This window comes from Trematomus bernacchii, unplaced genomic scaffold (assembly GCF_902827165.1).
Source record: "Trematomus bernacchii unplaced genomic scaffold, fTreBer1.1, whole genome shotgun sequence".
In the NCBI taxonomy this organism is placed as follows: Eukaryota; Metazoa; Chordata; class Actinopteri; order Perciformes; family Nototheniidae; genus Trematomus; species Trematomus bernacchii.
Window position 1 is genome coordinate 4991966 of NW_022987851.1, and position 26618 is coordinate 5018583.

At 40.8% G+C, this 26618-nt stretch overlaps 1 protein-coding gene across 1 annotated transcript in view; it reads left to right on the plus strand.

Annotated features, from left to right (window-relative positions):
• Positions 1-5693, plus strand: part of cdon (cell adhesion associated, oncogene regulated) — a 32841-nt gene extending 27148 nt beyond the window's left edge. Inside the window, exons 14-19 of the mRNA XM_034113320.1 lie at positions 275-397; positions 604-795; positions 2129-2400; positions 2513-2592; positions 3988-4241; positions 5034-5693. Of these exons, the coding sequence (XP_033969211.1) occupies positions 275-397; positions 604-795; positions 2129-2400; positions 2513-2592; positions 3988-4241; positions 5034-5188 (1076 nt within the window). The 3' untranslated portion in view covers positions 5189-5693. The remainder of the gene's footprint in view (positions 1-274; positions 398-603; positions 796-2128; positions 2401-2512; positions 2593-3987; positions 4242-5033) is intronic.
• The last annotated feature ends 20925 nt before the right edge of the window (positions 5694-26618 follow it).

Genomic DNA, 26618 nt, shown 5'->3' on the forward strand with positions numbered 1-26618 from the left:
TATATGGAGCTCATCTAGAGTAAGGCAACTGTCTGAGCCCTCGTGGGACTGAGAGGGTCCCGCAGCAAAGAAAGGGGGGGTTGAATGACAGAGCGAGCATGAAAGAACACGACCTGAAGTGTGAGACATGAATAGAAGGAGGGAAACACTGATCATGAGTTTACACAGTATCTGGAGCAATGTGAGTCAACACCGGCTCATAGAGGAAGTGGTTTCTCACCTTTGTCCTCCTTTTTTAATTTTCTCCTCCCTCCCTCCCTCCCTCCCTCCTCAGGTGTGAAACCCTGGCACATGATTGGACACCTCCAGGCCGAGACATCCTATGATATCAAGATGCAGTGCTTTAATGATGGGGGGGAGAGTGAATACAGCAACGTCATGATCTGTGAGACCAAAGGTAAGAAACAATGACTCAACCAAAACCTCCAATTTATCAGAAGTCCAGGCATGTTTTCTGAGAAGGCTGTAACTTTAATAGTGGCGTAATTACACAACGTAAATGTGCTAACTTTTACGAGAGCAATAACAATGGTTTGCATTCTATAGTTGTAGTACTGTGTTATTTTTCTGTTCCTCATGTCCTCTCCTCCCTCTCCGCTGCAGCGCGTCAGTCCCCGGGGTCGCCCAGCCAGCACCCCATCACCCCATCCTACCCCCACCCGCCGGACCCCCCCAGCTCACCTGGGGGGCTGCTGTACCTGATCGTGGGCTGTGTCCTCGGAGTGATGGTGCTCATCCTGCTGGCTTTTATCGCCATGTGTCTGTGGAGGAATCGCCAGCAGAACAACATGCACAGTGAGTGAACAGACAAGCAAATCCCCAGGCTTACATAATAAAAGCTGCTTACAGTGTGAGATTTTTGGATGAAGCTTTTCAAAAAACACCTATCTCAGGGTATCCTTAAAATGTCCTAAAAGGCATTGAATTAATGTATTTAAAAATAAGGCCTTAATTGGTATTAAATAGTTTAAAATCAACCTTAAAAAGTCTGACAAATGCTAAGACATGGGAGGTATGGTTTTATGTGTGTTTTTTTTCTTCTGACATTGCATTGTAAAATCTGACTAATAATAGAAAACTTTTTAGATGATAAAAAACAATTACCACATTCCTCTTAAATTAAGATTAAGTAGATTTCATTCAATTCCATTCAGACTGTCAATAAAAACTGCTACTTTTACCGTTATTTAAAATGAGTTTGCAGCACCCGCACACGTACAAAGAGTTAACTCCATTTGAAGTGTCTCATATATTAAAGATAGTTGGCCCAAAGGCAGCGTGTGAAGCATATTCCAAGTGTTCATTGTGCAAATATGGATCCCACAGCTCCTGCTAAAGTGTTTGCCATTGTTGGACGGACCCTTTATCAGACCTTATGGAACTGTAAAGAGTTGTAGTGCTAAGATTTTGGATAACAGTTTGAGTCACAGGTTTCGACTTATTGTGTGTAGTAATTCACAAATTGGGGAATTGTATTGGTTTCTTAAGGGCATTTTGTTAACAGAGTTTCATCTCTGATGTGAAAACAATGAGATTTTGTTCATCTACTTTTTTCGACAAATATTAACACAGTTTTGTACAAACCCTGTCTCTCGTCCTACACAATAGGTGGTACCACTTGAGGTGCAGTGTTTATTGTGTGTCTACAGACAAAGGAAGAAACTGTCTCAAATGTACAATATAGAGAAAAAGGTTATCTGGCAAAGATTCTATAAAAAGTGTAGTATGGGTGCTAAGAAAAGGCTGTCGGTTAACTAAAAGTCGCTCCTCAGATGGCTAACTCGGATGTTTTTGAACAGATGGTCAAAAACAAGAAAATATCTATTATTACGGTACTCCTTTAACTAGATTTCATTTTTATATGACATTTCTTTCAACCTGGTCTGTACCTCGATCAACTTATATTATATATATATATATATTTTCTACTTTTTAATGCTGTTTTATTTCTATTTTGAGATGTTTACATTTTAGAATTGTTTATTTCTACTCTTTTTAATTTCTACTTATGTGCAATGTCTTGGTTTTTATGCTGTTGCAACGCAAACATTTCCCAATTTGGGATCAATAAAGTACATCTTATCTTATCTTACCTCACTCCTAACCATTCCTCCTCTCCCCTCTGTAGAGTACGACCCCCCCGGCTACCTGTACCAGCCTGCAGAGATGAACGGCCATGTCCTGGAGTACACCACCCTGCCTGGCTCCAGCCGCCTCAATGGGGGCGTCCACGGGGGCTACGGGCACAACGGCCCCATGTTACCCCAAGGGTGCCATCACCTCCACCACAAACACCCCAACGGCAGCCTGTTCTCCCCCGGACACCAACACAGCCACGATGGCAGCCTGCCCCGCAGCACCCTGGACTTCGAGCACTCGCACCCCCACCACCACCATAATGTGAGTGCTGCACCACAAAGTACTCCAAACCAAGAGACTGGAAACATTATTCATAAACAAGTATAGAAGACAAGGCATGGTGTTAAATGTAGTGTGTGTGTTCTCTTGTCAGGGTGGAGGCATGTACACCGCTATTCCCCAAACAGAGTCGTCTGACTGTATGAGCTGTCAGAACCTCTGCAACAATAACCGGTAAGAGAAGAAGTCTTTTTATACACACCCTTATCTTTGACGTTAACATTTGGGACAAATTCGCTCAGGGATTTATTTTTCAAGGAACCTGGGGATGTATTGGTGTTTAATAATCAATAACAAACACAAGAATCCAAACCGTGAGAACTTGTGAGACAACCCGAAGAGACGGTAGTTGAATAAATGATCTTCTTTGACTTACTATAACAAATTCTAATGCATCGTGCACGGCTTTACTATCACTGGTAGGGATGCCCCCATTTTTTTTTTATATTTGGAGCTTCTATTGAGGTTTTTAGAAATGAATCTTCTCATGTGTGCTGTTATATTCAATTATGTATAGTCTATATTTACTATTTCTGTTTCTGTTCTAAAATAAATGTAATTGAGGGTGCGGGTGAGGTTAGAGTGCCCTGGGCATGCCTGGCATGTTCTGCATCAAGTTGGAGGGCAAGCTGTTTTCTGGCTGCAATAAAAGTGCAAACAGATATGGATTTAAGTATGTTGTTACACATTTTGTGAATTTTTTAACTTTACAATACTGGAATTATTGGAAATGTTTGGATTATAGAAGTCGAAAACAATCGTACGCAGCCACCACTTAAATCAAATCCTACAAATAATATAATTAGTGTAGCCTAATCTTTATGTGCAACTGTGCAGAAATACAGTGTAAAAATCATTCAAAAAATTATGTTGCAGGGAAATGCAAGTCACACACAGACACACATGCACGCACGTCACACACACACACACACACACACACACACACACACACACACACACACACACACACACACACACACACACACACACACACACACACACACACACACACACCACACACACACACACACACTTCCCCCCCTGCTAGTGCTGTTTATGTACTTAAGGGTCCCTAGCATCACAGTTTACCCTGTGTGCACCCAGCCAGCAGACCTAATGAGGCCTGTGTTTATTTACCTCCGGCTGCTGGGAAAAGAGGGGGTGTGGTCAACATCCAATCATGTGCCGATAGAGGGAAGCTGAGTTCAGGGAAACATGATGAAGCTCTGTAACTGACTGCGTTTGTGAACATTACCGGAGAGATAAACCACAATGTGTCACACTCATTTAGAGGTAGTAAGACTGAGACCTTTAATCTCCAGATGAACTGTTAAAAACGATTGTTGCAGCTGTTCGACAGAGCTCCTGTTGTGTGAGAGCCTTCATCGTTTCGTACATTGTTAGGTTTATTAACACAAGAGTTTTCTGTGTCTGGCGGAAAAAACCCACAGATATCTGCAGAGGGGAAGAACCAGATTGCTGTGTGAAGCAGACGAAGCTGACAGTTGCCGGGCACCTTTTATAAACAAACCCCTTTTCTTTCCATCTCCCTCCTCTGTCTCCGAGCAGATGTTACAACAAGACCAATGGCACTTTCTCCAGCGGCACTCTGCCTGTAATGCATCGCATGGCGCCGTGCCAGCAGGACGGTCTGGAGATGGTGCCTCTGGGCCAGGTTTGCCAGGGCCCCGACAGTCACATGCACTCTGGTGAGCATGGGGCCGACGCAGGGTACCAGCCAGACGAGCACAGCGAGTCCTCGCCCTCGCAGCATTCCTGCTGTCTGGTGGGGAACAATGAAAACTGTCCAGCAGACAACACTGGTGAGACACATGTTCATACCAAATGCCTACAAAAAGTGCTTATCTATTTGCTTCTTCTGTCCCTCTGGTGGTCTGCATCTCTGCAGAAAGAAAACTGCAAAATCCCACTTCCTTGTGAGCCTAGATTAGCTGATCAAAAAGATGTGAAATATTCACAAAACTCTCTAATCTCTTGTCTTGTTGTTGACTTTTGAAAGTAATTTTGCCTGGCAAAGACCTCGGAAAACGTCAATGTGTCATTTTTAACTTCCAAAAAGTAAAGTCCATATCATGTTCTTTCAGGAAACTGCAACTTCTAACATCTTTGTTGGCAGTAGCTTAGCAAAAAGACGGGCAAAGCTTTACACAACTCTCTGAAGTCTATTCTTGTTGTTGTCTCTTAAAAGTCACTTTGCCTGGCAGAGACCTCAGAAAACTTTAAAATGTCATTTTTTACTTGTCCGTTTCATGTTAATTCATGGCTTACATCTTTTGACAGAGCCAGGCTAGCTTGTTTCCCCTTCCTTACAGTCTCTGTGCTAAGCTAGAATAGGTTCTTTAAGACATTCCCGGAAAAGTGTAAACATTAACTTCCAGTCCGTCATGGCTCGACACTATTGTGAAATCATACTCTTGACACTTCTTCATGCCTCACTAGTAGGTTTTTACATCATAGCCAATCCTCATGTTGTATGCAGACCAACTATGCAGCGTCACCACAAATTACACTGAGGGCTCTCCAGAATCGGTTCTTGTCTTTTTTTAATATGAAGTCTAAACCAAACATTCTGCTCTCCCTCTCTCTGTGTGCAGCTGAGGAGGAGCTGGAGTGCATGGACATGGAGGGGCCTGTGGTCTGCTGGGAGTCTCTCGGCCTGCCAGACTTGGACTGTGACGAAAAGCCTGGGTGGATCTCCAGCAGCAGCCTGGCAGGAGAGCTGATCCAGCCCGGCCCACAGGAGGTCTGAACACGGCCCACACACTAGCACAATCTCCTGCAGCGCGGAGAGGAACCTGGCAGAGAGACAGTGTTGGAAATATCACAGAGAAAGAGGACCAGCCATGGGATAGTCAGAGACACTGCATGTTACGGTGACAAAGACACACAAACCTTGAAAGGACGAGCAAAGTGTGAAAAGAGAGCGACTACAAGAGACTGAAACAAAGCCAGATGGAAGAGCAGAGGTTGCTCAAAGACTGAAACTATCCCACTGGAGGAAAGACTCTCATAACAGATCAAAAACTCTTCAGATGACTTATTTATTTTTTGTAGTAGTGAAATATTATTTCATATGAATGTATCTGTTTTAAAGAAAAAAGAAGTTTGTCTTTTATATTATTTATGCCTTTTGGATGAGAAATACTTTTTATTTTTTTTTGTTTTGTCCATCTGTGTTCCACTCAAGCGTGGAGATTAGCAATTGTCTGTGTAAAGTTTTGTAATAATATAAAGAGAAGATATGGAAGAGTAAACTCCGACCTATTTTCAATGTCTTTCCTCCCCTCCTTATGCGCGGCGCTCAGATTGTGAGTTTCCCGGCCCGGGTCCAAACCATCAATATTTCTGGCAGGCCTTTGATGTGGCTCTCTGATGGGCTGTTCCACTGCAGTGACCCCTGAACAGGGTGAACACTCCCTTCACTGTTCACATTAAGGCTGCTGCTCTTTGCTTCACTGAATTCTTGATAGCTCATCACTTTAAGCAAAACGCACTGTTGCTTTGAGGGCACTCTTGACCTACTGGCCCCAATCTGCTAGAGAAGTGGAGTAGTTGCATTAAAACAGAATTGTTAAGTGTGAGCAAATTGATGTATGGTACAACGGATCAGCTGCTACAGACAAAATACTTCCTACTGAAGATTCCTAAGGGAATATTATCTGATCAGGTACAAATCTCCAGCTACAAAAAGAACTACATCGGAAGTTAAACAATAACCATGTCATAAATAGCCCATCCAGACAGTTTCCTCGCTCAATAAGGATTTCTTGCTATGATTAGTACACTCAAATCATAAAAAACACACTTTTCTCCTTAAGCCTGACAAAGCAGATTGTGTCATTTCATTGTACCGACAAAGAAGTTGGCCCAATTAGGGAAAATCTATGCCTGTGGATTGTCAAGAGTAAAAAAGTTATTGGTTATTGAAGGCCACGAGGCTATGCTAGAGTACTTCAAGCATTACGAAAATAGTTTTTTATGAAATAACTCAAACAAAAAAATAAAACTCCAATGGCACTAAGAACCAATGGTGCTATCACATGCTCTTGTAATATGGTCCCATGTCCGGACTAGGGAAATAATTATCCGACTTTGGTTTGTCCATGAGCTTTAAGACTTCATTTGAGGAACGACATGGACACTTCAAAGAAGACGTGGTGTAATGCATTTTATTCAGGGTGTTTCAACAATACTTTGACAACTTGCTTTTCTGACTTGAGAGGGTGTTCACATGAATTATCCAAGTCTGGTTCTCGTTTTTATGATCATTCCAACACCACATAAGTGCAGCACTAATGTACTTTTCCCCTAAAAAAGTCAAAGCTAATTTGTGAATTGGCCCGCTTGATTTTAGTTTTTAGTTTATCCGTAGTCCTGCTGCCAAACAAACCAAGACAAAGCATGACCTTTGTGGAAGAGACTAGTACCTGAATGACTGGGCACAACTTGTGGCTAAGTGACTAAATATATGATACTGTGATTTGGTTGGACGTAAGCAATCACAAATTGGGAATGTTGTTTAAAAATGGCTGAGTTGGGGGTTGCTGCTCGACAAGCAAAATTGTCTGGTGTAGCTTTGATATCATGCTGTGAAGAACATGACAGAGGTATATTTGAAACGGAATAAGGTTTGGTTGAGCTGAATAACTCTGTCGTGAAAAGTTGCTGTGTAATGTTCCTGATGTGTAAAAATATGGCAGATAACTCATTCATAAAAACAGTTGTACTATACTTGTCTCAGGTTTCAGCCCGCATCAGCCAAACCAATTTTGTGAAGGCTTAAACCCTCCATTGGTTTTAGGATAATCTCTATGGTGTGCTGGCTGATTGGAGTTGATAGCATTGCAGCGGGCGGATGACAGGGCCCAGCTTCACTGAGGAAGACTGCGGTGCAGCTTTCCATTCCCGGTGCCTGTCTTCCTGTGTTTGTGCCAGAGTGGGCTGCCAGTCCTCAGGCCCGGCTCGCCTGGCATCTCTCCTCCCTCTGATGGTATACGGGATATTCCTGGCACCCGGATTTACTCGCCTGCTGCTGAGGCGTGGTGTAGCCTCTTCCGGCTGTTATTTTTAGTCTTGGCGGAGGCATTTGTTCGGTTGACTTGACTTAAACTCCTTCCCAGAATGAGCCTGCATGAGTTTCTCAGCCTGGAAAGTGTTTCAGATGTATTCTGATTTTTTTTTTTTTAGGATTTGAGTACAAAAGTACACTAAAAAAACTGAAAAGTTGACTTTAATTAAGTGTACTATTTCAACAAATGTCCCTTAACTGTTTTTAGGTTAGTTGAAAGCAATAATATTAAGTTGAACCTAATATTTTGTTTTTAAACTTAATATTATTGCTTTCAACTAACCTAATACAGTCTGTTGACATTATATATTTAATTAAATTCAACGTTTCAGTGTAGTAGACTCTCAGCCCAGAATGATGGCAGGAACCATCCATTCTCTGCAATCTTATCAAGTTTCGAATGATCTATTATTTCATTTCCAGGCAGTAGCTCGTTTGAGTGTCCTTTCTCTCGCTGCGGTTAGGAAGAAAAAATGAACAAAACAATGGGTAGGAAATGAGGGAAAGGAAGGAGAAATGGTCCAGGGAGGGAGTGGGATGCTGACAGATGCAGGCTGTGCTGATGAGGAGAAGATAAGGGCAGGGTTGTCTCTAAATGAGCTGCTTCTCCATCTCCCACGTCTATCAGTCGGCACTCTCCCTCAGCCCTGCCCTGCACCCTCTGCCCACGCAGCTACACCCCTTCATTAAGGAGCCCATGGGAACAAGAAAGCTCATTGTGCGCCCTGGAATTTCTGCCCCTTGCTGCAGAGCCGACCTGTTAACGCCGGTCCCTCTCCCCTCCGCCCACCATTCTTCCTCTCGCTCCCCACTCCAGCACGCCCTGAATGAATGCTATTCTTATGAATCGGGCAGTGTGTTGTTAAGTCTCTTGATTCAGCCCCGAGCGGTTTCATCCTTGAGATGTCACAAACCACAAGTGAAGCATGTTGTGGTTGGATGAACTCCAACGGCATTCCAGCGGGTCCCTGCAGATGATGAGCTCATATAAATACATTCCCTTGAGGATGTCCGCTGTTTATTTGTTTCCAGGCTCAAGTCTCGATGCGTGAGGATGCCACACTCCTGCTGATGTAGCCACAGCATTTGTAGACTGCACCTGCTGGATATAATGGCTCATCTTTATCCCAGCTGCATCCAATTACCGGTCTCCATCCCCCCCCCCCCCCCCCCCCCCCCCCCCCCCCCCCCCCTTCAACAGACTTCACAATGCAGTTTGATCATGCTCAATCAATAATGAGCCTAATGATGACAAGCAGGTTGAGCATGTTGACGTGCTAATTTTCAGATTTAAATTAATTGGAGTCACATGTCAGGCGACATTTTTATATAGTATAGTAATTTTAACCAAAATATATGTGCACAGTAATGAAATGATTTTGGAAGGGTTTGTTTAACATAATATTCGGCATCTGTGCAAGGATTTTTGTCATATCATCGTATGTCATTAAAAAAATGACACTTTGCAGCTTCGAGCGATGAGATTGAAAGGGATATGAATGGTCTGCAAAGGCTAAAATCCAAGAGTTTCCTTCAGAGGGAAAAGTAATGCCTCCATTATAGTCTTTTGTTCACTTCTGCGACATAGTGACATCATTACGTAACACTACTGCTTCAATTGGCTAGCGCTCCAACACATTGTGCGTGTGCGGAACGTCCTTAAGCGGTTGACAAATCACAACAGAGCCAGCCAGCTAACCAATCAGAGCAGACTGGGCTCTGGTTTCAGACAGAGGGTGAAAAGAGGTGCTGCAGCACAGGCAGTATGAGAAAAATAAAGATATTTTCGAACATTAAAGCATGTAAACATATCACAGTAAAGGCGTAAAATATAAATCTGAAAACGAGCATAATAGAATATTTTTAAATGTTGAGATCTGCTAATAACTCTGGATGTCCCGCAGTCCCTCACACTGTTGAAAGCGCCAACACACGGTAGTGAAACAACGAGAAAAAACAAACCACACAGCTGGGTTTTTGTTAGAATTCAGCAGAAACATGAATTAACAATATATTTCAAGAAAAACAAACATAAAATAACCTTGTCTAATGAACCTGCTTTCCAGATGGTTTTAATAATCAACACAACACAGGACTGGTTATTTGAAATGGAAACCACAACCTCAGGTCTACATGGTGTCACGCTTCGTAAGTTTATATGGCTACCAGGACTGCAGGAGACAATAGCGCAGTCTTCTCTGATCAAAGTGTTGCAGTGTTTATTACAGTCCAGCCTGGTGCTAAAATGTCTGTTCACGCAAATGATACAACACATATTTTCTCACTTAACTCTTGTGGTATTTAGCTCAATAGTTTTGGGTTTAATTATCAAGGTTTTTAGTTTTGAAAGCACTTTGCCTTCCAATACATTCGAGGTGTGTGGAATTTCATTTGTGATGCTTACAAAATTGAAAAAAATGACCTTTAGAAAATGTAAAGCAGAGTGACTATCCAGCGACAGTTGACAATCTGGATACATTATTTGGTAGAAAGTACTTCCAATAAAAGTGTGCACAGCCAAGGAATTTGTTTTTACGACACATGAAGAGCCAATTTTATTGAATTTATATGATTTCCAAGGATTTAATGTTGGACGCCCAGTGCAGTTGGGAAAAGTTCACAGATATATTCAAATTAAAAACAGAATACAGCAGAGACTATCATATGCTTGTCTTTAGTCACTCCTTATATGTCAAACTACATAAACAGTGGATCCTTTACTTCCCATAATGCAACAGCAATGCTTTGTTTGTTGTGCATGGTATACACACTTACAAACACAGGCTTTTTTCCTTGGACTTCACAATGTTTCTTTCACCGTCTTATACAACTAATACTTTTTTCTTTCTTTAATTCTTTTTTAAAGGTAGTAGAGAAACCAGCTCGAGATACACTTTTTGTTATATTCCATGGAATGCTCTTAACATCCCGATAGCAATGAATATCTTAAGTGCTTTGACAAAAATCCATAACAAAATGTCATCTGTGGAAGCCATAGTACTGTGAAAAGCACGACCAATCATTTTAGCCGGCCCCGACTAAAATAACTGGATGGCCTACCTGCCTGTCAGCCTTCCATCTGTGCACAAACTTATCTCGTGCCCTCATTGGTCATGTGCGCGTTCGTGTGTGTTGGAGGAGGGGCTCTGTAAGGAAGTGGCAGATTTTCTCCGGTTGTGTATTTTCAAATTCTAGCGATCTCGAGCCGGTTTCTCAAACTTACCTACCCTACCTTTAATTTGGTAGTTTCCCCTTAAATGTCAATTCTCATTGGTGAAATTCCATTCCTAATTATTGTATTGTGGTGGTGGCAAGACATTTCAGAGACAGATATCTCATATCCTGAACAAATGAGAACAAAATGAACTGAAGTTACTGAATGTAACTCTTTAAAGCAGTAGATACACACAGTGAACTAAACATTAATGCAGCCTACAGTAGAGACTTGTCATCAGTCATCGTCCACATCCAGTCTGGTGAAGTAGAACGTTATCCTGGTCCCTTCGTCTGTATCGTACAAAGCCTGGCAGGTGTACATCCCCTCAGCATCCCTCTGGAGCTCCTCTATGACTAAAGCCGAAGTGTTGACGGGCACCAGCATGTGTCCCAGGCTGCTGGACTGAGCCTGGAGCTTTGGGCCTTGTCCATAGTTGTAAGCCACGGCTACGTTATTATCAGTACCCGGTTTGGTGAAGCCCCAGATGAAGATGGTGGGCATGGTGGACCCACAGTCCAGAGTGACCGAGTCTCCAACTGTTGCTGTAGCATTGGTGCGAATATATTCCACCTCCTCTGGGTCAAGTATCTCCAGAGCTGTAACACAAGATGCCCCAAGTCAGTTACTATTACAGTAGGGAATTGTGTTTTATACACTATGTCAAAAACAGTCCCAACAAGCACAGTATTGACAGAAATGTACTCTTATTAGTAAGCGTCCTTAGAAAAGTTTTACAAGACCTCACAGTTGGCTGGGAATGGACTGAGTCAGCTCTTGAGGATGAGCAACTCATAATTAAACACACTTGTATGTTTATCTGCCTCTGGCCTTCTTGATGGTTCACATTTTATGACCCTATCTCTGGCTCTGCTTAGCAATTTGACATAATAATGGCAGCAGTTTGTGATAAAGAGAAGAAACTCTACTCGCCCCAACTCGTCTCCCAACCCTTTGTTCTCTAAGCTAAAGCACAATGATCTTTTACCTTGTAGCGGAAGAGCCAAGGAGAGGAGCAGGCCGCAATAAAGAATCATCCTCAGATTCTCTGTGGTGCCACAAAGCTGTACAGGAGGGTTATTTGAAGCCTATCGCAGAGGTAAAAGTCTCCTCTCCAGTCCGGACTCCTCTACACGCTGAGAGTGACTGAGCGAGGCTGAAGGAGTGACAGGGAGAATTCTTCAAACTACACTGGATTCACTTTAAATTATTCATAAAAGCATCCACCTCCTCAGTGTTGCTCCGTTATGCCTGTCTCTCCAGCTCGTCGGCTCATGACTGGGCTAATGGCTAGACCTGCGAGTGAAAGGTGTAGGGTGTCAGGGTGATGCCATTGCTTCATATATTATTGAATAAACCGGTGGAGATAGCCTTTTTAGAAATTCCATCACCTTCAAATCGAAATGAAAACCAGGGCCCGGCAATGGTGGAATATCGGCGCGGAGGCTACCTCACAACAAACACAAGTTATTATTTACACTTTCAGAGCCATGCAGCCAGAATATAAAAATGCTGGTTTTCAACATAACTATACAGTTCTCATGACCCATTGTGTTGTGTAGACATGTGAATAATTGAAACAGTGCACCTAGAGGCTCAAAATGTATGGGTTTTGGCATAATTCATGTATGGTTTTGGAATCCTTAAGTCTGACACTCACGCAAGTATCTCTTGTACCAAAGAAGGTTCTGTTTAGACAAGTATAAGTCGGGACAAACCTTGGGCATCATTAGTGGTGCCACGAATCAGCCACCAGTAAAAACTGGAGCCTCTGGCTGATGTTTGGACCTGCTAGCTGCAACATTAGAAGCTGAGGCTGAGCTGTGCTGCCCTGCAAACAGCCCATAAACCTGCTCTGACTGGAGGCAGCCCCAGACGGAGGAGAAGGCTTTAATTAGTGAGGACTTAGCATGTAGCTCTTGGGGGGGTTAGGGTTAGGACTATATTTAGAAGGTTGCTGGAAGACAGACAGATGTAATAAAAATGCGATATAAAACAACGTGGTTTCTGAGGGCTGAGTAAACTGGAAATAAAGTCAAAAGATGTGTTAGGGAAACACTGGAAAGCTAGCACATTGCACAATCATGTTTGATTAAGTAGCCTAGCCAATCGAATATAATGACCTGAAGATTTTGTACTGTATGAAAGACTAAAATGTTGCAGATGAGCAGCAACAAGAGAGGAAGACAGTAGAGAGTGAGGAGACAATGTTGATTCCAAATTAAGAACATATCTGAATGAATAAGGGATCTCCTCCAAACCGACGGCTAATAGCTAATGGTGCTGGCAGCTAGCGGTGCTGACAGTGACAACAGCGCAAACAAAGGCAAAATTGCTGACAGAGCCAGCTGTTTTTCCTATATGTTGGTGTTCCGCTTACGGTACATGCACTAACATAAAAGCATGGTTAGTTGTGTAGTGCAATAGTGCTATATTGATGCTCTGAAACAGAACATCATAGTACTGTATGGTAGTTCAAATTGTGGTAGTTTGTTTTTTTCTTGCAGAAAAGTATTAGTCATCAAACTTTGAATTTTCTTTTGGACACAACAATCGACTTGTTGGAAGGCAGTTTTTTTGCGCCCCACTGGCCAGAACCCCAGGGTATACAATAGCATAACATTTATTAACTGTGAAGGACAGCATTGGCATCTCCGCATAGGCCCTACAGTCTGCCAAAAATCCATCAGAAACACTTTATTGTTGTTAACTAAATTAGACCTTACACAAGCAATACAATTATCCTCAAAATAGTGTATTCATTTTGTGCACATTGAAACTTTAATAGCATGCCCCTGCAGCCAGGCCGCTGACACAACCTTGACAGCCCCGTCTTGCAGTCGCTGCTCCGGGCCATAAAGTCCGAGCAATGACAAAGGAGAGAGAGAGAGTTGGATCTGTCATTAATGGGACCAGCAAGTCCTGTTCTGTTGGAGTAAGAGCTGACCAAATTCTTTACCGGTGAAGCACATCCTTTTCTAAGTGCTGCAGTCCTGCACACAACGGCCTGCCACATCTGCTGGCTGCTTGCCTGATTTGTTGCCTGGCTGCTTGCAACTTAAAGACAATAAGGATAGGAAGAAGACCAGGCGACTGGAAAATGTAAGTGGTTGAATAACAAAATGTTTAGGATGCTGGTGGGGGTGGTTGGGGGTTGGTGACAAAGGAGCGTTGCATCTTATCTGTTCCCTTTCAGCCTTGTAAAAGTTCTCAGGTGCAGCACCCCATTGAGTGGATCCAGTGGAATTTGTTTCATCTTGGCAGCAGATGAGAGAACAGAATCAGACCCAGATAGCGGGGACTGTACAGGGATCTGGGTAACACATTAGTGCCACCCCAACATGTGCCACCCGCCCCAACTGTGAGCACTTTATTTGAGAGCAAAACTGGCAAAACAGGTGGGTTCCGTGAGCGTGCCCTATGATTAGATCAGCCATTAGCACTGGCATTGTTGAAAGCAAAGCTAACCTTTCCTTACAGAGGACCACCTGTACTGGAATGTGTTACTAAAGCTTAACAGCAGATGATTCAATCTCTGGTTGAGGGAAATAGTCTTGGCTTACAGTAAGGATGTGTGTTTCCACTTATCATTTAATGAGAGTGAGATTCACAGTGCTAAACAGCCACTGTGTTTATTTTTGCAACTCAGGTTTTATCAGAGTTGTACAGCATCCAACATTGTTGACTTCTTCTTACTTGTAAGTTGTCCTCCGACCCGAGTCTCATCCATCTCCTGCAGGCTGCAGCTGTGGGGTTTCCTCCTCCTCTCTGCTTTTTCTTCAGTTGACAGTTGTGTCAGGGACCACACATTGCGGAGGCTGTTGTACTATTCCTGCAGACAGGGGAACATTTATTAGCCAGCCTACCGTATATTTCTTCTCTATCATCATTTATCTACCAGACAGGCAAAGCGGAGGTAAGCAAGGCTGTGCAGAGACTTGTGCTCGTAAAGCACAGAGGCCCACCCCCGTGACCTCCATTTCTCTCTTCTCATAGCCTCAGACGTCGCCATGCTGGCCTCCTGGGCACAGAGCTCCCTGTCGGGCCTCTACCTGAATCACAGAGCAGAGCCCAGCCATAGCTGACTGGCCTTGGGACAAGGGCAGCAGGAAGGGGCCTCTCTCCTCAACTGAGCCCCAGGAGAACACAGGCACAAAATATTGTTTTACAGAAAAGTTACGGATTACCTCTGCAGTCCTGCAGCCGTGAACTCACTTTTTTTTCTTACTAATGATTTTACAGCATCACACATCTATGTACTTAATGCAATAGTTGAACATTTTGGGAAATACATTCAATCATTCCCTTCCCAAGTGTTGAGAAGATATACAGTACCTCTCATATTTGTCTGGTGCATACAGTACAATACAGCTTTATTTATAAAGCACTTTAAAACCTCCAGACCAAAGTGCTGTACAGTCAAATAAACAAACAAAACATACAAAAAATCACACAGCTCAGCTCACACTGCATAAAGACTGGAAACATGGGGAACATAGCCTTGCTCTGCCCATAGAGAGAACATCCGTTTACCAGTTGAGTAAAGCACAATGATTACCATCTACACATTAGAATACCTTTATTGACAAGAATTTGCATTTTCTTTTGCATTTCTCTTGATACCCACACAGGAATAACAGATACAACATACTGTTGTGTACCCAAGTATGTGAAGCAATAGATGTTTTAATGAATATAAATACAACACCAATGACTGATAGAAATCAATTGTCTTCATACAAGTATAGTTATGTTAAATCCAAAGTAATACACATTGAATAATAAACACATACATATGCATTATTGACATCAAATAATAAAGGCTTTGAAATATTTCAGAAGATGATATTGATAGGACAAGCTCGACTGTTTTTCAAAGGACATTTTCTCTTGGAGCCAAACTAAAGTGGATCACTTCCAAAGCAAAGAACTTAAAGAGCAACTTCTTTAGTTTCATGTTGAGTGTTGACATCTTGTTTGTCCTGAAAACAAGAAGACCAATCTGTCATGTAAGATTATTTTACTTGTTCACAATTAAAATCAACTTGTGTAAACGATTTACTCGAATCAAGTGTAGTTCTCTTGAGATCTGCTTATTCTGCCAGTGTTTACACTCAAAGAGTTCTGTAACAGGAGAAGCCACATTGGATCGAACAGCTGTCCGCTGAAAGACATTTTATTTTGCTTTCAGAAGGAAACAATGTTAAGACTCAGTGTTATGTGAAGCAGTGTCTGACTGTGGTCATTTTTTACAGTGTGCTGGTCTAAGTAGAGCTTGCGACATGCTAGGTTGGGTATGTAAACCACAGGAGTACAGAGGGCCTGGCACTCTCCGGTCCTGTGAAGCAGAAAGCAGGTCCATGTCAGGGAACGTGTGTGAAGTCCTGGAAGAGCTGACCTGGAAAGAGCCAGATGGGGATTGGAGTTTAAGCACCATAGAGGCCTTCTGCAAACAACATGTGGAAAGGCTTTGGCGGCTAATGTAGCGTGGAGTATTTATGTACTGAGCGCAGACTTGACCACTGTCCATCAGGATCTGGGGAGCAGATATGCCACATACAGCCGTGACCCCTGCAACCATTTCCTACAAGACCGCCTCGTCTGGACCAGCCTACCCACAACCCCCTCCAGCACCGCCCCCTTCTGCAGCCTTTCTCCCCACGGGACCCTCATACTGCTCCTGGTTCAGCTGTTTAGTGTACAGTAGCTCATACCCACAATCCTCTCTGAGCAGGTGGTCTGTCATAGGCCCCTTTGTTCTCCAAAGGCTCCCATGGCAGCTGAGGGCAGAGAACAAGAGGAATATGCAGTAATCCCGAGCCTAAGCTTTTTCGGTTGCGCTTATTTCTGTGGTTTAACTCATTAAAATCAGAAAGTCATCATTGGATTGAGAGAGTGAGGTTAACACAATAGGTTTTCTCAATGAAAATTACATTGGGGGGTTTTACGCGTGTTTTATAAGGCCAATAGAGCCAAAATGAAGAGTAGGCCTACAGTGACAAATGTGCTGATTCAACAAGTATGTGTATTGTAAAAAGGGACAACGTTAGTCATTTTAAACATATTCCTCTTTAGGTAAACGGTCTTAGAGCATGTTCTGTAACTATTTGAATTGGGAAAAGTAAGTCAGTAATTTTGCTTACTTTTGCTTACCACTGGTGGCCATGGTTTAAAGTTAGTTTAAGGATCATACCACTGTGGTTGAAGGTTTTAAAGGAATAGTTAATCTTTTGGAGGTATACACCTACTTTAGTAAACCCTGTGTCTACAGCTGGCAGCTTGTTAGCTTAGCATAGTATAAAGGCTGGTTAAAGTCTGAAGGTAAAACAAATTAGCCTACTTGCATAAAGCTCACTTATCAACATCTTGTTTGTTAAACTTGTTGTCACTCTATTCAATCGTGACAATCCGAAAGGATTTAGACAATAGTGACACTAAACAGACTAGAATGTCGCTCAATACTTAGAATGTACTGACAATTTAAAGTCACATTTTATTCTTGTAGCTCGTAAGCTTAATGCACTTAGTCTAGTTCCCTTTTAAACTAAATTGTCTGTTAAATAAATGTAATTGTATTTACTGTGCAAATCATGTTTTTTTTATACAAATTATGGCATCTGCCGTCTTTAGTCTGTTAGCATCACTGTCCAACAATGCACGGAAAAAACTGAAACGTTGACTTTAATTAAATGTATTATGTCAAAGAATGACACATAACTGTATTGGGTTAGTTGAAAGCTATAATATTAAGTTTAAATAAAAAAATATTAGATTCAACTTAATAGTATTGCTTCGAACTAACCTAATACAATTAATTGGAATTGGTTGATATAATTAATTCAATTAAAGTCACTATTTCAGTTTTTCAGCTTGTGACAATGAAATCCGACATTATGTTCAATATGAAACATGAAATTAAAGTTGAAAGCCCTTGCATAATGTTTTTTATTGTTATCTGAAATGAATCAAACTAATGGCAATACCTGGAAAATTCTCAATACTTTCAAAAGTGATTAATTGTACAAGATGCATGGTAAATGGGCTAACTCATGCAGAAATGCAGGTTTTTTAATAGCTTTTGACAGATGCTAACTTAATTTTTTCTTCTGTGTCAGACGACATATATTTCACTGTCATTTTGACGCTGTTTTTTTTGTTCAAACTGTTTATTCTACAGCATTTCGGGAACACTTTGTATTATTCTCCAATTTATCACCAGATGTAAGACAGTAAATTACTAGACTCCCTCAACAGAAGCCAACACTGTGGCATGTCGACAATTTAAATGTTGAGACGTTTGCCTAAAACCAGAAATTTGCTTCAAAAATGCTTTGAAACATGACAGTGAAATTACTATTTTGTTTCCACTGTTGTAATGGAGTTGTCAAACATGGTTGAACTCCTTCGTCGACTGGAAAAAAAAGAGTTCTGTGTGTAATTTACGAGCACACCACTAATTTGTGTAAGCGGGGGTGTGAACGTGCAGGAGGCTGGCTGGCACTATGTATGCTGATTACAAGTGGCAGAAATCTGATAGTTCTTAAGGAATCGTTTCTCAGCCTTGGTCACAAAAGTAGATTGCTTAATATGCAGCTGGAATTGGTTATATTTTATATAAAAATTTCTTAAAATTCATCAAAAATATAATTTATAACTTCCAATCTCTTAAATGGATGAAGAAGACCATTAATTATCCCCCAAAAAATCACAGGAAAACTTTCATATAAATCACTGGTCCTTACAAAATGTTTTCAGGCTAGAAAGTTTTGAAACCTTAGAGTAATAAATATATCTACAATCTATAGTGACCTAATGGAACCAATGATCTCATTATTAAGTCACATCATAACTCCTAGCTGCTAATGTGTGTGTATTACACTTGGCTCAGATCTGAACAAATACAACTGGTGTTCATGTAATGCAGCTGATGCTATAACTATGAAGTAACACTTATGAAATCATCTTTTTGCAATAAAGGGAACAAAAAAAATAGTTTTGCCATTCAAGCTTCATATTCACTTTAAGTGAGTGAAAGCAGGGTCTAGCTACACGCAATGTTTTTAAGAAATCTTTCCAGAATACAGGACAACAGGAGGTTGTGTTCAAATAATTTTTTCAATGAAAACATATAATAGTTTTAATTTTAGTTTTTGATAACACACTTAGCTAACAGCGGCACGATGTTTATGGTGATGTATGGTGGCCGACAAGTGCAAATACTGCCAAAGCATTTAAATTAGGAGAAATGCTCATGTGTTGTCAAGTTGGTGGAGATGTTTCTTCATTAACTTGTTTTTTGGCATATTTGTGTTTTTATATTTGCATAAGTGCAGCGCGTTTCTCCTGACTTTAATTGTTTTGGGTCATTGTAATGCGTTTGCACTTGTTGGCCACCGTAGAGATACCAATTAAAATTCTACTTTATAGTTAGCTGATTAATAACATAACATTAAATGAGGCTACATGGATGATTACAACATTTTCAGAGCTGATGATCATGAATATAGTCCCTAGCTTCCTTATTATTTACTACACTTAAAAGTAAATAGCCTCTGAATTTAAATGTGTAAATTACAACTGTGCTGTTAATAAATATAATCCTGATTTTCACTGTTACTTTTACTCAAAAGTAGTATACGATGAAAAACGGCTCAAATAAAATCCTGCCTTTACCTGTAAATAATCATTGTTTGCATAAAAAAAAAAAGGTCTTTAACCAATGAAAAAACATTTTTGCCAACAAACTTTATCGCCAACCTGCCGGACGGTTTGTTGTAATCCCAAACGCCTCATTGTAACATGTAACAGATGTTTCCATGTAAGACGAAAGGTTAAAACCCATCTATTCCTGCAGTCCTTCTGTTCCCTTCAGCTACTTTACAAGCTTCTAAAATGGATACTTGCTCATTCTGAAGTGGTTTCTGCCGTTTATGTGAAGGAGGTCAAGGGAGCTTTTGGGTGGGAAAGGTTACTGTAAAAAGGTCATTCATTTAGTTACTCCTCTCATTATTTGGACCCTATGGATTTTACAAGTAGAACGAGACTTGTGTTGTCATAGTTAGAAAATAAACTATTTTTTTCTTGCATTTTTGAAATCTTTTAAAGGGAGAATGGAGAGTTTTTCCCAGCGTGATTACACACTTGATTACAATGCCATGTACGAGAGGTTACATTTTGTATGGTGGTGTTAAGGGCTTTTTGCAGTAGAAATACGCACACTGGAGGACTGGGGGTTGTGCAGAACAATTTTCAGAAACAGCAGCATCTTACTTTTATGTTTAATGTTCCATAACAATGGAAAATAAAAGAGAAGATGTGGATATTGTGAGATTTCTTTTTGCACACACATGAGGCACACTTATACCTTTTCCAAAACCACTTACTTATCACCAGCATGCTTCCATTACCACACACAGTAGCCACGTAAACAAACACCAAGAAGATAAACAAACTCTACACGGCCTCTGAGTTTTTACAGAGGGCCACAAATCAGTGACGGCCTGTATGCATTTTACCTCTTGCTGCATGGTTTTTGTAAGGTAAAAACATTAAAGCATTACATTCTTTTTTTTTTCAAAAACAAACTTGTACCCCGGAGTGCCTTCCCCATCTGGAAGCAGTAGAGGGCTTGTCTAAAAGATAAAAACGATATGAATCGCTGCTGGCAACTCAAATGTCCAGTCTGGGATCAATTACCTAGACAGGATTCAGAGCGAGAGGAGGGGAGAGCAGATTCTATAATATCATGGTCTGGTCCAGCATAGGCATGTAGCCCACTCACACACACACACACACACACACACACACACACACACACACACACACACACACACACACACACACACACACACACACACACACACACACACACACACACACACACACACACACACACACACACACACACACACACACACTAAACAAACTGCTCTGTGACCTGCAGCTTGTGCGCACAGTTCCCAGTGTCTGGTTATGGATTGGCTGAGACCGCATGCTGCCATGTTCCCGCCCCACTCGCACACTGCATTTAACAAGCAACTGATGGCAGTTCCAGATGAGGCCGCTCTCAGCCAGCTGCTCTGTCATGTGGCTCAGGGCAACGCTTTCTGCCGGGATCAATAGAATAAGATGGTTGTCTCTTTTACGGCTCTGCTTTGTTTTATAGTACCAAAGAGCATGTTCATTACTCAATTTTAGGGATTATTCCCCAGCTTTATGTCCAATGTCCAAGTTTGTCTAACAAATTCTGTGCCCGGGATTCATATGGCTCGGCAGCATGAAAAACATCTGCCCAGCAGTCTCAACGAAATGCATTGTGGGATGCTCGAGGCGAAGGGGAGGATGGGAGGAGGGGTCGTAATGGAATGAATATGAATAACACAAAGTAAAAACAGACAGCACAACCAGGAGGGGAGAATGGGAGAGACACAAAGGGATTTAATAGGATCCAGATTGTTTGGAGCTCTCAATGTTTCAAGTGCACGTCCTGTGTTTGTGAGCGCCGCGCAGCCAGGCCCAGGCATTCAGAGCTTTACCAAAGGTCACAGCAACACCTCCAGTCCCCATAACCTCTTTAGGGTCAAGCTTCAATTCACAAATAGTGCAGGACCTCACCTCATGTGGCCCCATTAAACTTCATAGGCATGGCCTGCACTGTGTCTCCCATTACCCTCACAAATGTAAATACACACAGTTGCAACCGGTCGGATGTTACACCTTATTGTAAAGCGATATTTTGATTTGTAGGCTTCTTACATGTAGTATCACACTAGCTTGAATTGGAGTGACATAAAACATTGCTTATCAGTGTGATTTGCTAAAGGAATACGTCACCCAAAAAACAACAATTTGTTCATCAGTTACACACTTTGTGTTACCTTGGATTCTTGTGGAAAACTTTATTTTTCTTGCATGTCTCGACAGTATCCATAAAAAACATAAACGGAGAAAAGTCTTGATGAATTCAAGTGAATGGGGGCAGTATTTAACAACAGCAAAGCAATATCAAAGTAATATTCATTTCTAAAATACTCACACAGACATTTCTCAAGTGTGAGTACGCAGTATATAATCAAGCCCAGATTTACTTCAATTCATTCAGAACTTTCTCCTGTTTTTGATTCTTTGATCACCGTGGAGCATTCAAGAAGAACATTTTTTTTTCGAGAATTCAAGTTTACACAAGGTGAACTATTGGTTTGCAAATGGTATCTTGTGAGTGAAGTATTCTTTGAATGAAATAATTACACCAAATAAACTGATTAATTGTTGGTTTTGATGGTACATTAAAGAACATGTTTATACTGTAGGTACAACTTTAAATCGCTCTTTTCACTTTCAATACAACACTAGTTTTTGGACAGGCAATACATTCTATCCAAGAAAGAAATGTTGTGCATTAGTCCAGTTACTAAACACTTGTTTGTAGTTGGATTGTGCATGAGTTTATTGGTAGTGCTATGCCAACACAACACCCAAAAGGAAGTTTATACACAATCTTTTTTAGTCATCTGGAGTCTGATATAAATTATCTTGAAATCTAACTTCTTCTTCTCCTTCTGCTTTCTCTGAGTCATATGTGTGTGTGCTTGGCAAAGCTGTCACCAAGAGGAATGACTGATCATTCAGACAGTGAATTCATCGGAGTAACTGTACTGCCATCTACTGGCTGCTGTTGGAACTTGTGTACATAGGAAACTTCTAAGTGGATGATTATTATAGCCATTTAATTTCACAATTTGTCATGCAGATTACAGATTCTAATAAGCAGTTGGATAATTACAGAATATAACGTTGAAACACTCTCACTGAATGTTATTGTCGTGTTCCAAATACTGTACAGCTGTTTCAAACGATCTTTTAAATTGCTTCACAAATGACACGACTGCAAAGTGTATATTTTAAATCCACTTAAATACAGTTCTATTATGTTTAACTTGCTGTATAGCTATTTATAATCCCGCTGTAGACTGACCCTTTTGTGCTGTTTAGCATTGCAGTAAAATCAGTAGTAAAAAATAGGCCACTAAGCCACAGCTTGGCAATGGTTTCTGTGGATTTCTAAAACAAAATCTAGTCTTGGATATTAGAAATTATATACAGTGTTTAACTAAGTCACTTTAGAGCTGCAGCTAAGTATAAGCTTCCAGTTGAAGTACCTCAGCTGTCTGTTTAATGAATCATGAGTCCTTTGCCCAGACAAAGACAGTTGAGGGCAAATGGTTATTTCTGCTCCAACAACATTTTTCTTTGTGTTAATAATTGGATTGTGTTTGGAGCTAACTTTGTTTAGTTCCATAGAAAAGGTTGATACTCACCACTCTGTGAATCAATTCAAAAGAGGTGCTGAGACAAACATATATTTTTCCTAATTTAATTGTATTTAATTGTTCCTATATTATATAGATACATGTTTTCTTTTTACATGTATCAAAATGTATGATTTATGTAAGATTTGTTTGTGTTCATACATGGTTTCTTAGTCAGATCCCTTTTTCCCCAGTGTTAGTTGGAGTATTTATGTAAAACCACTCCGTCTAATCCCAATGATGGAGACCAAATGAAAAGCCTGTGTTATGGTGTTTTAAGGAACAATCTGCTTCCAGTGTGATAATCACTAAACCTGATCTACCCAACTAAACATTACCTTAAATCACCTCCAATCCGGAACTCATCCAAGAAACCAAGCTGGCCGTCTACTGCAGAGAATTGGTCACATGGGTATTCAGGTGTGCCAACAATCTCGATCCTAACACAAACAAGTCTGTGGAGATTAGAATGACCTCCACCAAATCCTCGTCTCCCTCTGGTAATCAAAAATACTTCACTAAGAGTAAATGAACTACATTGTGGCACTCAGATACAGTTTGACTGAAGGATGCTTTTCCTGTCAACAGCTTAAACACTTTGCAGCAAATTGTCCAAATCCTTATAAAAAAACCTCAGCATCCGTCTCTTCTTTTCTGAGCAGTTTCTCCTTTTCTGCGTCTCCTGGCTGCCCTCCATCAAAGACCTGCATTATTTTTTAAAGTAAGGGCAAGAGGAGAACATGATTGTTGCTGACTCTGCCCATCTGGGGAAACCACCTGTTTGAGATACAGCTCCCGTGCATCAGTGCCTGAACCAGCTGCCACGGCAACCACATCCCCCAATTACAATTACGCTCTTACTGAACACACAAACACATCTGCACATTAGGTTATCTACGCGGTGTATCGATGTCAGCCACTGATGCATCATTGTCTCTTTATTTTGTACATTTACTCAAGCACTGTTCTTCAGTACTCATTCGAGGTATGAGTATTTTCGTAGTTATTTATACTGGAAGCAAATGTTGTAATTTTTACTCCACTCCAGTTATTTTACAGATTTGTTTACTAGTTACTTTATAAAATCACATATTCACAAACAATCCTTCGGAAACATTTTTAAAATAGGATTATTTGGTATAGATTAAACCTTAACTTTAAACCTTAACATTATATTTAAGTGACTAAAACCATGGGTTAACAGAAATTGAAATGGAATTAAGTTTTTCTGCAATGAGTACTTTTACTCCTTGTACTTTGAGTACATTTTCCGTATAGTTAAAAACTTTGATTTAAGTACCACTCTCGATGCAGTGCTTATACTTGAAATTTAGGATTTTAACTGTACGGTGGTATTAGTACTTTTACTCAAGTAAAGAATCTGAATACATTTTTCATAATTATTACAGTATTTTTGTCAAGATGACATTTCTTTATTATATCTTATTCCAGTTGATTGACTCCTGTATTTTAAATGCACCTGTGTGTTTTATCCTTTCTGTACTTAGCATGTTATGTATTGTATGCATAGATAGGCTGACAACCTTTTCTGCAAATGTTTTTGTTGAGATGTATAGTGAAACGTACAATTTGGACAAACAAATGTGAAAATGTGTGATACTTTTGTACCAGAACACACAGGTTAAAGCACAAGCTATTTTCTGTTGAATACACGGCATCCTCAGATGTACTCTGTTTCCACTCTGGAATCGGTGAGGGTCTTGACTTCCTACATTGCTCCACACAATGGCAGTGGTAGTGTTTGTCACCACGGAAACCATTAGTTTCTTGGCAACATTCCTATCAGCTCTGGCCGGCTGAAATCTAATGATGGGATTTCAGCAGTGGGCTGAAAAAGAGGAATGTTTTGCGAGCGAAGTGTCGGCAAAGGGCTTCGGCAGTGTGAAAAAGCACATATGTGAGAGGGGGGGATAATGATGAGGTACAGAAAACTTTTCCTCCAACATAACGGCTCTGCGCAGGCTTCTCGCAGCTGCTGACAGGTGGCTTTGTGAGGATGGAAAGCAGACATTTAGGCTTGAATCCCGTCATGGGGAAATGAAAAGTGTGAGAGGGCTAAAATACACCTCAATCGATACATGTCAACCTAAACAATAAATGTCTTATAGCAAAGCCACAGACTGTTTACCCATATTATTAATTCACACACTCACAGTGACCTCTGCACCACCACTGCACTTCGTTCTTTTAGCAAAATACATTTTGCAACAAAAAAAAACGTCATACTTAAATGAATAACATACAGAAATATACATGTACAGATGTTGACAGTGAACAACAATTCAAAACAATATAAATTATAAAAAACGATGTAAGTGGACATGTGGAATTATAAAAAGGTTTAAACATGAACTTACAAAGCTGGAAGACAAGAAGCTACAATCATATCTCGCCTACTAATTGACAATACTAATTCCATTTTTAATTAATCATTTGTAAGGGATTGCTCAGCCTAAATAGATAAGGGCTGATACTCCCAAATACCCCCATATCCATCTATGCAGATATTGTATGCACTTTAAATGTAATGATTTGTCAACATCATTATTAAAATACATTTATTTCTGATTTTCAATCTCTTCATGGAAAGCCCTCTCTCAAAAACATCTCCCTGCTTATTTCTTCCCCGTAGCGTCATCACATTCCCTGAGGGTAAACCAATTTACATTCTTGTTTTGCTCTTCAGATCCATGCCAGTTTCCATGACAACATAGTTTCACTTTCTCATCCTCTCTATCTCCCTCCACTCCGGTTCTCTCGTTCCCCACTGCTCCTTTCTTATGCTCACTTGACCTTCCTCCAATGTATCATTTTCCTTCTCTCCAAATACCTGGTTCCAAATTCCTCCTCTCATGTCCTCACCTAATTGAGCTCATATACCAGCAGAGAAAAATGGGTTAACCTAAAAAAATATTTCAGATTTGCATTTTCTTCATAAAATACAAATGCAGCATAGTCTGTCTGCAGGCTGTTTTATTCACATTTAAATATCCCCAGGCTGCTCTATTTGGCAGGAGAGGCTCTTTGTTTGGCAATCAGTGTGTCTTTACAATCACAAATAAAAGGGAAAGAGAACGAGGAAAAAAAACAAGATGCCTCTGTCCAATCACCATCTTTATCCTTTAATTTAGTAATTCAAACAAAAAGGAAAAAAAGGCTTATCTCAGCTTCATTCTGATCTGGCATATCATGCACAACCCTACCCAATGGCATTATTAAAATCTCTATTTAATTACTCAATGATTAAACATGTCTGATGTCAACAGGTGTGATGGGGCTTCCTCGGCTGATTAATGCCAGCCAGTCCTTGTCTGGAAGGAGAAGGTCGTGAAGACAGGGGTCGGTCTCCTGCACGACTGCCTGCAGGTCAGGGAGTCTCAGCACATCACCTCTGTGGTTTGTGATTATTTTCACTGCTCCATTCCCACCCGTATCCACTGCAGATTTGTGTTATATTCCTCTCCCTCTCTGTATAAATCATGGCAGCTCCCTCCTCAATGATTTATGACTTGTAGTTGATGTGTCCTTCCCATGGTCCTTCCCTGATATTAAACTGGTTGCCTTATAA